The sequence below is a fragment of the Anomaloglossus baeobatrachus genome, chromosome 1, assembly GCF_048569485.1.
Source record: "Anomaloglossus baeobatrachus isolate aAnoBae1 chromosome 1, aAnoBae1.hap1, whole genome shotgun sequence".
Lineage (NCBI taxonomy): Eukaryota > Metazoa > Chordata > Amphibia > Anura > Aromobatidae > Anomaloglossus > Anomaloglossus baeobatrachus.
Window position 1 is genome coordinate 510,502,483 of NC_134353.1, and position 15,540 is coordinate 510,518,022.

The following is a 15,540-nucleotide window of genomic DNA, read 5'->3' on the forward strand; positions in this document are numbered from 1 at the left end:
TAGTTGCTGCTAAGATTCTATCTCCTATTTATATAGAATGAAGGGGCGGAGCACTCCAATCAAAATCTCATCAGTAAAGTCTCCCATCTCAGTAAGAGTACAGTCTCACTAAATGACGTACCAGCGATTCTGACCACGATATGACCTGGTCAGGATCGCTGGTGCGTCGCTACATGGTCGCTGGTGAGCTGTCAATCAGGCAGATCTCACCAGCGACGCGTGGAAGCGATGCTGCGCTTGGTAACTTAGGTAAATATCGGGTAACTAAGCAAAATGCTTTGCTTGGTTACCCGATATTTACCTTGGTTACCAGCACACACCGCTTAGTGCTGGCTCCTTGCACTCGTAGCCAGGGTACACATCGGGTTAATAAGCAAAGCGCTTCGCTTATTTACACAATATGTACTCTGGCTACGTGTGCAGGCAGCCAGCACTGGCAGCCTGAAAGCGGCGGACACTAGTAACCAAGGCAAATATCGGGTAACCAAGCTAAGCGCTTTGCTTGGTTACCCGACGTGTACCTTGGTTACCAGCGTCCGCAGCCTCCAGACACCGGCTCCCTGCACATTCAGATCGTTGCTCTCTAGCTGTCAAACACAGCGATGTGTGCTTCACAGCGGAAGAGCAACGTCCAAAAAATAAACCAGCACTGTGTGTAACGAGCAGCGATTGCTAATGAGGTCACTGGTACGTCACAAAAACCGTGACTCAGCAGCGATCTCGCTATGTGAGAAGTACCCCTAATGGGAAAGGCTTCACTGATTACAGATATTATCTCAGAATTGAGACATTTGATAATGGCTGATCAATTCTGGTAGAGAAAGAAGTAAATTTGTCTGGAAAGTTTTATATAGATCTGTACTATTGATTTATGAAAAAAATAAAAATAACGGTTGCTCTTATTTTTGCAGAATGTTAAGCCCATTTGCACAAATAGGGGATAAACAAAAAAAAAAACCTGTCTTATGACCATATTTTTGATACATATTAGGCACTTTTTTAACTTGTACAGCTAGGCCCTTGCTGAAAAGGTGCATCTTACAGGAAAGGAGTGTGACTTAACACAAAATGGCAAAATTATAGCATAGCTTACTGATACAGAAAAGTAACAATTCTGTCTAGTAAGTTTATACCTCCTATTACTTAAGTTAGATGGTTTTCAAGATATCCCAAATTGATCACATTTTTGCCAATATTTTGATTAATATGCCCCAATGTTTTGGTGAAGGACTAATCCCACCTGCAGAAGTGGATAGAGTTGCAAAGTGCTTGTAATTACAGTACTTATGCAATTTACTGCTTAGTAAAATTCAGCTGTTCTTGAGCTATTATACACTAGTTTACAGGTTGCCTAGTAGACTGACCATCACTGCCATCTAGCTTGCGGTAAACCAGGATTATGAAGCAACTGTACACTCAAGCGATCCTAGGGAGTTTCAAACTACTTACAAGTGGAACAGAAAATATGTGCAGTGCTTACAAGTTGCTTGGCAGCAGGGGTGGATGGCAGAGTGACTGTCAAACCGCAAATATTTCAATTAGCTGTAATTGCAAAATTTCATGGATTTGAAGTACTGTCCAAAAATATAATTTAGGCCTCTTTCACACGTCCGTGAAAATCATGCACGTTTTTCAAATACGTGGCAAAGGTGCGTATTGCCCTCGGTGTGCCGTGTGTATGGCACACTCGTGTTCTCCGTGATAACACACGGAGAAAGGGAACTTTCAGTGGTGCTGATATTCGGTCTCTGGCCCTGCCGACTCCCCGCTGCTGTCGCTTCCGGCCGCAGTGAAGTGAATATTCAATGAGCATAATGAGCGGCGGTCGGAAGCAAGTGACAGCAGCGGCAGAGTCTGCAGGGCAGGAGAAGGTGAGTAAAGGTTTGTGTTTTTTTTTTCTCACAGACATGTCTTTTCTCCGGTGCGTGTCACACGGAACACATCCGTGTGATCCGTTTGCATTACGTGTGACACGTTTGTGTTCCATGTGACAACCGTGATGCCAGAGAGAAAACGGATATGTTGCCGTGAGAGACACGTACGGAACCGTGTGTCCAAAACCATAGGAATACATAGGTTTACATGTGTACGTGTCTCCGGTACGTGAGAAAACAGCCAAACACGTACCGGCGGCACGTACGTGTGAAAGAGGCCTTAGAAAGATGGGAATGACCCTTTAAATACAATCTGGCAGCAGGTTTTTGCTATGTAATCTGAAAGCAGCACGATGTAAGGGCAGAGAGCCTGATCCCAAGTATGTGCCCCAATTTTTATTGTAATAATTGATTACAAAAAAATCAATAAAAAAAAAAATTCAAATGTTTTAATATTTATAGCTTTTTTTTTCCTGCCGTTGCTGGGGGCTGCCGTTTTTTATTTGATGGAATGCAAGTGTCTAAGCACACATCCACACTGCAAATACTGCAGCCCCTGGGTATAGGAGATTGCAGTCGTTAGCATCTCTTACGTGGTTTTAGCCTCAGCTCTGAGCTGGTCACATTTCCCTGGGTTGTCTCGTTCACAGCGCTTTGGGGAGCCAGGCACCATTTTTTTTTTGTAGTCCAGACTTGCATTTCGAGCTACAATTTCCCCGTATAATCAGTGTTCTCGAGCGAGCAGTAACAAGAGGTGTCTGGTGGTGAGCCATCAAAGTGGCTAGCACAGGTTCACAGCTTGAGATTGTGCTACTAATGCAAGGCCACCACACTTATCACCACTGGCCGTGTATCAAATCCTAACGTGTAACACAAGCCAAGAATCTAAACCTATTATTTATGATGGATGAAAATAATATGAACATATACGCTGTTGTAACTAAATAAAAGTATAATTCATATTAATAAACATAGGGTACTTAGTAAACACTTTTTGAAAGAAAGAAAAAAAAAGCATAAAGCCATCCCACCACAACAAGGTGTACAGTACATACACTCTCCAATATTAAACCTCACCATGTGTCAACAGACATCAATCTAAATAAGGGCAGAGAGTGGCTGGGTCCCAACTGGACACAGCCATGGGAAGCACTAGATGAAATACTCAGCTCACTGAGAAGGGGCCACACCCTATTTGTACAATGTGAACATGAGCTTACAAGTTGCATGTACAACTCACATTCCAGCTCACTTTGTTTTTTTTTTTTGTAGTCTCTTGTACAAATAGAGTGTGGTCCCCTTAGTGAGCTGGGCATTTCATCTACTGCTTCCTATGGCTGTGTGTCCAGTTGGGACCCAGCCACACTCTGCCCTTATTCAGATGGAATTTGCAAGATGAAAGTTTGAACAAAGAAGTGGAACAGTAAAGAAAAAAAAAATGTATATGAAGATTTGGTGACGAACTGTTCCATCAGGTGAATTTATAAATATAGACTAAAGGGGGCTTTACACGCTGCGACATCGCTAATGCGGAGTCGTTGGGGTCACGGAATTTGTGACGCACATCCGGCCGCATTAGCGATGCCATTGCGTGTGACACCGATAAGCGATTTTGCATCGTTGCAAAAACGTGCAAAATCGCTAAATCGGCGACATGGGGGTCCATTCTTAAAAATCGTTACTGCAGCAGTAACGAAGTTGTTCCTCGTTCCTGCGGCAGCACACATTGCTCCGTGTGACACCGCAGGAACGAGGAAGCTCTCCTTACCTGCCTCCTGGCTGCTATGCGGAAGGAAGGAGGTGGGCGGGATGTTACGTCCCGCTCATCTCCGCCCCTCCGCTGCTATTGGGCGGCGGTTCAGTGACGCTTCAGTGACGTCGCTGTGACGCCGCACGGACCGCCCCCTTAGAAAGGAGGCGGTTCGCCGGTCACAGCGACGTCGCCGGACAGGTATGTGTGACGGGTCTAGGCGATGTTGTGCGGCACAGGCAGCGATTTGCCCGTGTCGCGCAACAGATGGGGGCGGGTACCCACACTAGCGACATCGGGACCGATATCGCAGTGTGTAAAGTAGCCTTTAATATATATTTTTGGAGCCGCACAGAGATATGTGTGTATGTATGCATGTGTATATTATATATTTTACACATACATATAGGTATTGGGACCCTGGGGGTAAATTAAATTTTGTATGGGTTGAGTATTAAATGAGAGTTATTATGGTAGTTATTTGTACACATTGAGCCCACATGTAACAGCCCTTATATAGTTGCTGTAGTGTATATAATGCATTATATGCAGGATTATGGAGATTTTTTGGAATTATTCATTCTTGTGGTATTGATGTATATACCAAATACTGATATACATACTAGGTGTGTTATATGTGGTAGTAATGTATGCAGTGGCTTGTATTCTAATGTGGTGCCATTTTCTTGAAATTGCATATATTAAAAGGTTGTTTGGTTTCACAGACAACCCTCTATACTGTCCCTTTAAGAACCAGGGCAAATATCAACTTTATTCTAGTATTTCTATGATCTCCTGCCCCCCCCTCCCCTCCTTTCCCTCTGTGCTGCTGCGCTAGCAATTCATGCTGGAGGCTGGTAAGGTGCCTGCCTCTTCCGTGCATGATTTGGTTGGCGCACACAGATGGTTAGGCGGTGCTTCCACTGCGCACACACCTGAGAGACGTTGTGAGCGGTCAAAGCCACGCTGTGTAAGCAGACATATGGACGGCAGTCTGTGTCTGCTTAGTAGGGGTGGGATGAGGAATGGGAGGGTATTTTCCTCCTTACAAGTATATCATTGGTTAATTGATATCACATGATATGGTCTAGCACCATATTTGAAAACATGAGTTCAGGGCCATTTAAGCCACGCCCCTTGAAAAAGCTGATCTTGAAACGTACGTTGGGGATTAAGCAGGAGATCTCTGCCACAACATGGGTATTTAGCTACTTCTTGTTATCCTGTCAGTGTTTTAAAGGGACAGTATCGCATTTTTTTATTTTTGTATTAAAAATAGTGATTCTGAAATCAAGTATTTCTAATACAAAATGAAATTCGTAGCTTATTTACTTTTTCTGTTATTCTAATTTTACTGTATGCACTGGGGGCCATGTTGGATTTGCTGTGTGTGTAACGACAGTTACACACTCCTTTATGGCAGCCCCTGTGCATAGAGAATAGTGGTCGCTATCCGACCCTATGTTTAACGTTACAGTGGGCGGATGCTGTGACCTGGATGCGCCCCCTGGGCTGTCCAGATCACAGCAGAGGGAGGAGTTCAGCCGCCATCATCGTGGAGCTCACAGCGTATGCTGTTTGCTCCACTTCACCCCTGTCAACTGCCGGGATGTGAGTACAGGCCGCCTCCCCTCCCCTGCCCCCGTTACCGATGACACCGCCTCCCTCTGCTCTCCCCAGCCCCCGCTACTGCTACCGCTAGTGCCGCCCCTCGCCATTCCCGTCTCCGCTGACACCCCATCCCTTCGCTCTCCTCAGCCCCCGCTAGTGCCGCCCCTCCCCCTCGCCGTTCCCATCTCCGCTGACACCCCATCCCTTCGCTCTCCTCAGCCCCCGCTAGTGCCACCCCTCTCCCCGCCGTTACCGTCTCCGATGACACTTCCTCCCTCCGCTCTCCCCAGCCACCGCTCTGCTCGCCGCTGCTGTGTATGTGTGTGCCCTTGCCCCACTGCATGCGAGTACCGCCGCTGATGCTGTCTGCACGGCTGTGTATTATCCTCTCCTGTTTCATACTATCTGCTGAGCCATGTATCTAATCCTCTCTTGGGTGATACACAGCTCAGCAGACCGCATCACCCAAGACAGGATTAGATACACGGCCGTGCACACAGCATCACCCAGGACAGGATTAGATACCCAGCTCAGCAGACAGTATCTAATCCTGTCCTGGGTGATGCTGTCTGATGAGCTGTGTATCTAATCCTGTCCTGGGTGCTACTGTTTGCTGAGCTGTGTATCTAATCCTGTCCTGGGTGATGCTGTGTGCACGGCCGTGTATCTAATCCTCTCCTGTGTGATACTGTCTGCTGAGCCGTGTATCTAATCCTCTCCTGGGTGATGCGGTCTGCACAGCCGTGTATCTAATCCTCTCCTGGGTGATGCGGTCTGCACGGCCGTGTATCTAATCCTGTCCTGGGTGATGCTGTGTGCACGGCCGTGTATCTAATCCTCTCCTGCGTGATGCTGTGTGCACGGCCGTGTATCTAATCCTCTACTGGGTGATGCTGTGTGCATGGCCGTGTATCTAATCATCTCCTGGGTGATGCTGTGTGCACGGCCGTGTATCTAATCCTCTCCTGGGTGATGCTGTGTGCACGGCCGTGTATCTAATCCTGTCCTGGGTGATGCTGTGTGCTCGGCCGTGTATCTAATCCTGTCCTGGGTGATACTGTCTGCTGAGCCGTGTATCTAATCCTAGCCTGTGTGATACTGTCTGCTGAGCCGTGTATCTAATCCTAGCCTGGGTGATACTGTCTGCTGAGCAGTGTATCTAATCCTAGCCTGTGTGATACTGTCTGCTGAGCCGTGTATCTAATCCTATCCTGTGTGATACTGTCTGCTGAGCTGTGTATCTAAACCTAGCCTGGGTGATACTGTCTGCTGAGTTGTGTGTCTAATCCTCTCCTGTGTGATACTGTCTGCAGAGCAGTGTATCTAATCCTATCCTGTGTGATACTCCTGCTGTCCTTGGTGACACTTTAGACATTTCTGGTCACCAACAAAATGGCTCTGCATTGTGTCCCTACATGTCATTCTCTGTTATCCTTTGTAAACACTCAGATTGGGAGGTGGAGGCATGCCACCACACACAGGAGAGCAGACTCCGCCCACTTTACTGCAGGCTGTAACGTGAGCTTTTTCCTACAGTGGGATTTCTGTAGGATTTCAGAAGCTGCTCCCCCTAGTGTTTAACAGTGGAAACAGTGGAAAATATTAAACTTTTTAATTTTTTTTTTACATTTGCTCAATTAAAAAAAGAAAATAATATTTAAACAAAACATTAAAATAATATTACTTTACATTTTTTCAGGTATTTAATTTTTTTTTTTTTCTGACGATACAGTCCCTTTAAGGTCCCCTTAAACGTAGCGACGCACCAGCGATCCGACCTGGCAGGGATCGCTGGAAAGTCACTACTTAGTCACTGGTGAGCTGTCAATTAGGCAGATCTCCACAGCGATCAGAGATCAGCCACCAGCAACCCGTGTAACGACGGCTCCCTGCTGGCTACCGGAGGAATCTTCGGTAATGCCAGGCCTGGATTCAGTTACCTGCTTTGCACTTCGGAGCTCTCAGCTGCAGCCTGGTCTGATCTCAGAGTTTGCAGGACGCACCGCGAGCGCTGAGTGATTGATTCCCCAGCGATTGCGGTTCAGTTCATAACAGCTGCGGACAGGCCAGGGTGCAATCCGGAGTTCAGGTGAGAGCACCAGAGATCAGCCCGGCATGTCTTCAGGTGTCATGAACTGAGCCGCAATCGCCGGGGAATCAATCACTCGGCGCTCGCGGTGCAGTCTAGGCTCTGGAGTGCAATGCAGGTAACTGAATCCAGGCCTGGCATTACTGGAGATTCCTCCAGTAGCCAGTCAGACGCTGGGCGCTCGTTAGTCTCCCGCCATCAAACACGCCGATGTGCGCTGCACAGCGAGAGATCAACGAGCAAAAAAAATGGTCCTGTCACGATCAGAGACCTCGCAGCAGGGGCCTGCTCGCTGCTGCTTTTCATACACAGCGATATCGCTAGCGAGGTCTCTGATACGTCACAAAACCTATGACGTTTCAGCGATCTCTCTGTGTGTGACGGGGGCTTTACATTGATTTATTGACTAACATTGTAGACTTAAGATAGTGATTAATGGGCACTTTAATATAAACTAAGACTTGTTATGTGGAGATATACTACCATCTATTGGGAGTTACGTAAACATGCTCCATACATGGAGTTGAAATTGCACTTAGCAGTATGCTGGGCACGTTGTAATAGTTGATATCTAATTTGGGCGCAGCTGAATGGCAGTGTATAAATTATTCTCGTTCTATTTTTTCAGACTAGTTCCGAGTAGTACTGCAGATTGAGATAATATTAAAGGCATTAGGCATGTCATATGAAACATTAGAATTTCCAATATAGAGATATATTGCCATCCAGTGGTCACTAAATGAAGGTGTTTTATGCAAGGATTTAAAGCAATACACGTTGTGACTACTAGCATATTATCTGTTTGCAGTTCAATATATAACTAGTCTCAAAGCATGCCATCTAATCTGGTAAACTTAAGGACAAAAAAGGAAGATATCTGACTATGGGGAAACAGAGGATACAATTTAATACAGGGAGTAGTAATATAAATATACCTTTCAGATCCAATGGCGTTTTTTTGTATAATCTGAATTGGGATCACGACATGTAAATAATGTGGTTTTCTATTATCTTATGAAAAATAAATTGTGTGCATATTTGTTACAGACTGTTTTTGAAAAGCCTTATTCAGATTGATGTCTGTTGACCTATGGTGAGGTTTTAATATCTTTTAATATCAGTGTAGGTACTGTCCCGATTGGGTACACTTTGTCGCGGTGGGATGGCTTTACGCTTTTTTGATCAAAAACAGTGTTTAGTAAGTAACCTGTTTATTTATATGCATTATGCTTTTATTTAGTTACAGCAGGGTACATGTTCATATTTTCATCTTTGGTTTTTTATGTCTTATGGTCAGTGTGAACATGATCTTACAAGTTGCATGTACACCAACTCAAGCTCTGGCTCACTTTTTTTTTTTACCTATTGTTTATGATGCAGTGCCAACTAAGGCTAGGTTCACACTTCCGTTGTTTTGCATCAGTCACAATCCGTAGCCTTGAGGAATTACAGTATCCTGCAAAATATTTTGCAGTAATCCAGTTTTTCCCCATAGACTTCTATTAGTGACGGATTGCGACTGATGATGCTGCGTTGCATCCGCTGCGTCGCGGTCAGTCATTTTTTAACTGACCACCGGGCGGGAGCAACGCAGCCTGTAACGTTTTTTGAGCAGCGCAATCCATAGGATTTTGCTGCGCATGCTCTCTCTGGCTCCCTGCCCCCGTAACCAGGATACACATCGGGTAACCAAGCAATGCACTTTGGTTAGTTACCCGATATTTACAGTGGTTACGTGTGCATGGAGCCAGTGCTAAGCGGTGTATGCTAGTATCCAAGATAAATATCGGGTAACCAAGCAAAAAGTGCTTGGCTTTTATAGTTACCCGATATTTACCCTGGATACGTGTGCAAGGAGGCCGACACTTCCCCACTCGGCTCCGCCCCCTCCCGCACTCCGCATGTGTACACACACACACACACACACACACACACACGTCCCCAGCCCTGCAGTCCCGCGCGGCACGGATATCCTCAGCTCCGCCCCAAACACACAACGGAGTCTGACAATGATTTCTGTTCTTTGTCATCCGTTGTACAACGCATGAGTCACATGCATCAAGCAACGCATGTGACTGATGCAAAACAACGGAAATGTGAACCTAGCCTAACAGATTCAGCAAGAATCAAATGTCCAGCATCAAGGAGGATAAAAATAAAACTTGTATTTATTTGTATGATTATAAAAACATACAGACTGTGCAGTGGACACAGAGGCACAAGTGCAAAAAGTGGATCTATCCGACGCGTTTCGACCAGAGAGTCTTATTCATGGCATGCCATGAATAAGACTCTCTGGTCGAAACGCGTCGGATAGATGCTGGACATTTAATTCTTGCTGCCTTCATTCCCGCCCAGGCCAGGGCGTTCCGTGCATCGGTGCAGAGTCCAGGAGTGAAGAGGGGTGAGCTGACAAATTTCTCTTTCCACATAGCCTAACAGATTCAGCGCTGCCAGCAGTCCTATGATTGTCTAAAAGTCAGTATCACTTTGTAGTTAAGAACAAAATGGCGCTGCCTTGGGATCCTAAATGTCATCCTCCCTTAGGCCGCTTTCACACATCAGTTTTTTGCCATCAGTCGAAATCCGTCATTTTGTGAAAAAAACGGATCTAGCACTGGATCAGTTTTTTTTTTCTCATTGACTTGTATTAGCGACGAATGGCCTAAAGTTATATCCGTCGTGTGACAAATCCATCAAAAAAATGTTTGTTTGGCCGACGGAGGCAACGTCCAGATGAACATTTGTGTGCGTCGACAAAAATGGACAGTGACGGATCCATCGTTAGTTATTATGGAAACCTATGGGCACAGGATCCGTCACAATCAATCAAATTACAGATTCCTGCACCGGATCCATTTTTTGCTAACCGAGCATGCTCAGTTGTGTAAATTCCATTCTGGTCAGAAAATCCCTCTCCCTCTCTGTTTTCATCAGAAAATAACCTTTGTCATGAAAAAAAAGTGGTACGACGCATCCATTTTTTTACTGGATCTGTCACATCAGTTTTACCTCAATCTGCGACGCATCCGTCACATCAGTCACAAAACGGATTGTGACTGATGACAAGAAACTGATGTGTGAAAGGGGCCTTATCCTTTTGCAAACACCCAAAAGGGTCGGGGAAGAGTGACGTCAGACACGTTTACAGAAGTCGTAACGCAAGTTAGTTGTACACTAGGATTTCATGACAAATTTCAGCAGCTGCTCCACCTAATGTCTACAAGCTGAAAATATCAAAAGTTTTAAATTATTATTTTTTTAAATATGTATTAAATATGTCACATGTTTTCAATTGTTGATTTTTTTTATGACGCATTCCCTTTAAAATCGGCTGCATATTGACGTTTCAATGTTTCAATAAAAGCAGTGTTTTATCAACAGGACATTATCACTATTGGACTAGGTCTCATGTACATGCCAGCCCAGCTAATTCGTGTAATGCATTGTACACAGAAAGCTGCCAATCAGTAGTGTGGGTGAGGTAATAAAGGGCTTAGCATCACAAGTACTGCTAGATCTACAAAAGAGAAAACAGGGATTGTATCAAAATGACAGTGTACAGTCCAGCAAGTGACATATTGCTGAAATCAGTCTCTCCGTACCTACATTCTGCTGTTCTCATATTACATAGCAAAAACCTGCCGACAGATTCCATTTATAGACAAGCCTTCAGTGAATCTTGTGAGTTTCAGGATCGTTCCTGCTAGCCATCAGCAGTCTAAACGCTTTATTTCAAATAACAGACAAGTTGTAGTATAGAGACCACTTTGGTTATTCCATATTTTCATATTTGAATTGCTCCTTCGTCTCAGGATCTTATCACTACACAAGTTAAAAAATACAGAGCATAAAGCAAATAAAAACAAAAGTATTTTTGTATTTAAATTCAGACAGTCAACAAAAATACATTTGATGGGAAGATAAATGGAAAGAAAAAAAATGCAAGCAAAAATTGCACATCTGTAGATAGAAAAAATAAAAAAAGGACATTGGCTAGTAATATCCTCTCTGGCTCCATACTTCACATTACAACAAGGAGACCTAGCAAAACATTACAATAGTCTAAGGTAATAACTACAAATATGTAGATGGAGAAGCATAAGGAGTAAAGCATCATGGCTAATAAGACAAAAAAAAAAAACTTTTACCACTCTGCATCATGGTCGTTTTCAACCTGAAGCCAGATATATTAAATACTACAAAATTCTGCACTCTGTTGTTTCTTTATCACATCAATGATAGAGTCTTTGATAAAAGCATTGCCAGTCATTTTCGTACAAGTTTCCCATTATGGTGCAGGGACTAATTAGGTAGCCGCTTGGTTGTCTAAGCCTGCAATGCACAGAATTGCTGGAAGACAGTCAGGATGTGGTGGTCCAGTTCTCCGGTGAACAAGAGGTTCTCCAACGTCACCATGTACTGCTGGATTATCTGGTGATGCTAAAAAGAAAAAGAAAAGCAAACTGGCAACTCTGCTCAGAACCACAAATGTGCAACTCACGATCAACCGTATAATTTAGTAATATACCAACCAGCAGAAAGATTTGCTGGAGTCTTTCTATGCAGTTCTTATACCAGGGAGTGATCACATCAATGCCTCCGGTTTCACATCGAACTAAGTGCTCTGTGAGGATCATAATGAAACGCTGCAAGAAAACATTGGTGAATGTAGGGAGAAATAGGGCAATTTTAAATGCATTGGGGTTTTGGGGGTTTTTTTTTGCAATACCTGGAAAATTACTAGAAATAGATTTTTTTGTTCACTCTGCGCAGACTCCACTTTTTCTTGTAAGCGCTCAATTTGCTCCTCCAGGGGTCCGTCCTCCCGTCCACTGTCATCATCATTATCCCTCTAAAACAGACAACACGATATCTGAATACCTAGATCACATAGTCAACTTACAGGAGTGTTCTAGCTTTAAAAAGCAGTTAGCTGTTAGTTTGGTTTTTTTTTTGGAGGGGTGGGGGGGTTAACCCTTTCCTGAATTAGGGAGATTCAGTTTACATTTTTTCCCCTCCCCTTCTTTAAAGAGCCACAACTTTATTTTTCCTGCCACATGGAAGTTGAGAAACAACGTTCATATTACCATTCAATGTACTGGAAAACGTGAAAAAAATCCAAGTACATTTTTAGAATTACGTTTTTATAGCATTCACTGTTCCACAAAAATTACTTGTCTATATGGATTCTCCAGAAATGCAGAATTCCCGTGACACCAAATTTTTGCCATGCGAAGAGGAAAAAAATAAATAAAAACCCAAAGTGAAAATTTTTCAGGAATTTCCAATTCTCCCAACATGTTTTATTTATATATATTTTTTTAAACATCTATTTTTTGGATGCAGATCTCTTTGGACTATATTTACAACATCCTTTTGTGCATTTAATCAGCAAAATACTTTAATTCTTCTCTATGCACCGATGACCTCTAGTGGACAATTGTTGACATATGCGATCGTTGAATAATCTAAGTGATGCACACGTGCTTATGAAAGGAATTTTTTGGATTATCCCCTTTATTCTGTTTTATGCTTTCTTTCAAAAAAGGTCAAAAAAAAAAAAGATAATTGGTTCTTATTTTTTGGCCATTTATTCTTGTAGGAATTTTCTGTGATTTAAGAGTTAGCCGCTATATATATTTTCTTTTCAATTATCAATCTTTCATGTTTTAATGTTAGTATTTTCATCATTTGATTGAGGGAGTTGGGTGAGGGCTTGTTTTTTTACGTGCAGTTGACTTTTTTTTGTATTGATTCCAAATTTGAGGTACACTGAAATTGTGGGGGAGCAGTGATTCAAAAGTTATTTTACTAAGCTGCTTACTTTATATATTTTAGGGGTTTTATTTTTTCTTTGGGTGTGGGCGGGACTTGAACTCCCTTATTATAACAGGAGTATTGCAGTATATAGTGAAAACTAACTGCTTTGAGAAGAAAAAACAAAAGCAAAAAAAAACAAAAAAAAAAACAACCACACACCAATAGTCTGTTTATTTTGCCTGTTTAGATTGGCTGATCGCAATTTTGTGCACATAGAATATTACTACTAATCGTTCTGTGCACATAGTTCAAGTTATCTGTAGCACATCTCCGGTTTACATGGGACGATGCGCTGCACCAAAATATTTTTTAAAAGGGAACCTATCAGGTCCCATATGTCTTGTAACCTACAAGCAGGGTGATGTGTGGCCTAATAACCCCTTCCTACCAATCCCTGTATTATAATTTTGTGTAATATGAATGTATAAAAAAAGTTTGATAACTTACGTGTTCCCCATACCTAACATTTCTCTGACCCAGTTTGAGGGTTTGTTCATGCAAAAATCCTCACCATCTCATTTAAATTTCAGTCATCTACAAATTATTGAGTCAGGCGGCTCCGGAGGCAGATACGGACCCAAATTTTATATCTCACTGGGAGATAGACCTGGGCACCATTTTTACTGAGGAGGAAAAACAGAAAGCTTACGTGTACACCCATAAGATGGCCACAGCCAGTTATGCAAAATAAAAGAACTACAAAATGTTATCAAGGTGATACCTATACCCAGTGAAGCTGCATAGGATCTTTCCCTCTGTATCTGAGCTGTGTTGGCGGTGAGGGAGGGCCCCAGGGACGATGTTACATATTTGGTGGGATTGTCCGCTGATTAAACCCTTCTGGTTAGAGAGGTTTCAGACATATACCAAAATTTCTGGAGAAATAGTGTCACCCTCCCAACAGATCTCTTTGCTGTCCATGTTGCCCGGCTCATTTAAAAACACAAATAGGAGACTTGCTTAGATTCTGTCTTTCGGCAGCTCGCTCGGTGGTGCCTAGACACTGGCGGAAGACAACGTCTCCATCCATGCAAGAGTGGCAACAGGAGTTTGCCTCCATATTTTATATGGAGGAACTGTCCACAGAGGCGACAGGGGACAGCGAGAGATTCTTAAAAATTTGGCAACCCTGGATCCTTTTCAAAGACACAGAAGCGCATAGAGAGCTGTTTGGTCCTTGACCCGATAGGGACAATGAGCCAGGCTAGGTTATTCCAAAAGGTCGCACCTAGGAGAATCATGACCTCCCTTCCCCTCTGGCCTTCCCTCATGTAAATCCATGGTATCACGCCCACAGGGCCGTGATACCATGGAAAGAGGGCAAAGTAGATGGGGCGAAGTGATGTCCTGGGGACTAGCCCCTCTGCTCATTTACATTGGGAACACGCAAGTTATAAAACGTGTGTAATAAATCTAAATAATAAATATAAATATATATCATATATATATATAATTTTTTTTTTACACAATATTACAACACAGGGATGGGTATGAAGGGGTGTTTAGGCCCTACACCACTCTGGTTGTAAGTTACAAGACATATGGGACCTGACAGGTTCCCTTTAAGCTTCTTTAATTCTTTAACAATCATCTCACCTGACAAATGATTGTTTAGCTGTTGTTATCTGTAGTGAGCGCTAGCCAGTTTTTAGAAAAGCCAATTATCGTGAAGGAGCATTCCAATGAATGGCCATTCTTTATTACCAGCAAGTGTAACAGGCATTAAATCAATATCCTCTAATACGGTAAAGCTGGGTTCACACTAAACGACAGCGACAACGACGTCGCTGTTACGTCACCATTTTCGGTGACGTAACAGCGACCTTGTAAGTCGCTGTTATGATCGCTGCTTAGCTGTCAAACACAGCAGAAGCAGCGATCATAACGTCGCTGTGCTACATGTGCAGAGAGCAGGGAGCCGCGCTTAGCGCTGGCTCCTTGCTCTCCTGCAGCACACATCGGGTTAATTAACCCGATGTGTGCTGCAGCTACATGTCACAGTTCAGAGAGCAGGGAGCCGCGCGCACTGCTTAGCGCTGGCTCCTTGCTCTCCTTGCTACAGTATACATCGGGTTAATTACCCGATGCATACTGCAGCCACATGTCACAGTGCAGGAGCCGGCACTGGCAGCAAGAGCGGCGGAGGCTGGTAACCAGCGTAAACATCGGGTAACCAGGGAAAGGTCTTCCCTTGGTTACCCGATGTTTACGCTGGTTACAGCTTACCGCAGGTGCCAGTGCCGGCTCCTGCTCGCTTCATTTCGTCGCTCTCTCGCTGTCACACACAGCGATGTGTGTGTCACAGCGGGAGAGTGACGACCAAAAAATGAAGCTGGACATTCAGCAACGACCGGCGACCTCACAGCAGGGGCCAGGTCGTTGCTGGATGTCAC

At 43.8% G+C, this 15,540-nt stretch overlaps 1 protein-coding gene across 1 annotated transcript in view; it reads right to left on the bottom strand.

Annotated features, from left to right (window-relative positions):
- Positions 1–11,093: 11,093 nt before the first annotated feature.
- Positions 11,094–15,540, bottom strand: part of NCBP1 (nuclear cap binding protein subunit 1) — a 191,436-nt gene continuing 186,989 nt past the window's right edge. Inside the window, exons 21-23 of the mRNA XM_075316096.1 lie at positions 12,057–12,179; positions 11,860–11,973; positions 11,094–11,767 (exon numbers count right to left, since the gene is read on the bottom strand). Coding sequence (XP_075172211.1) covers positions 11,654–11,767; positions 11,860–11,973; positions 12,057–12,179 — 351 coding nt within the window. The 3' untranslated portion in view covers positions 11,094–11,653. The remainder of the gene's footprint in view (positions 11,768–11,859; positions 11,974–12,056; positions 12,180–15,540) is intronic.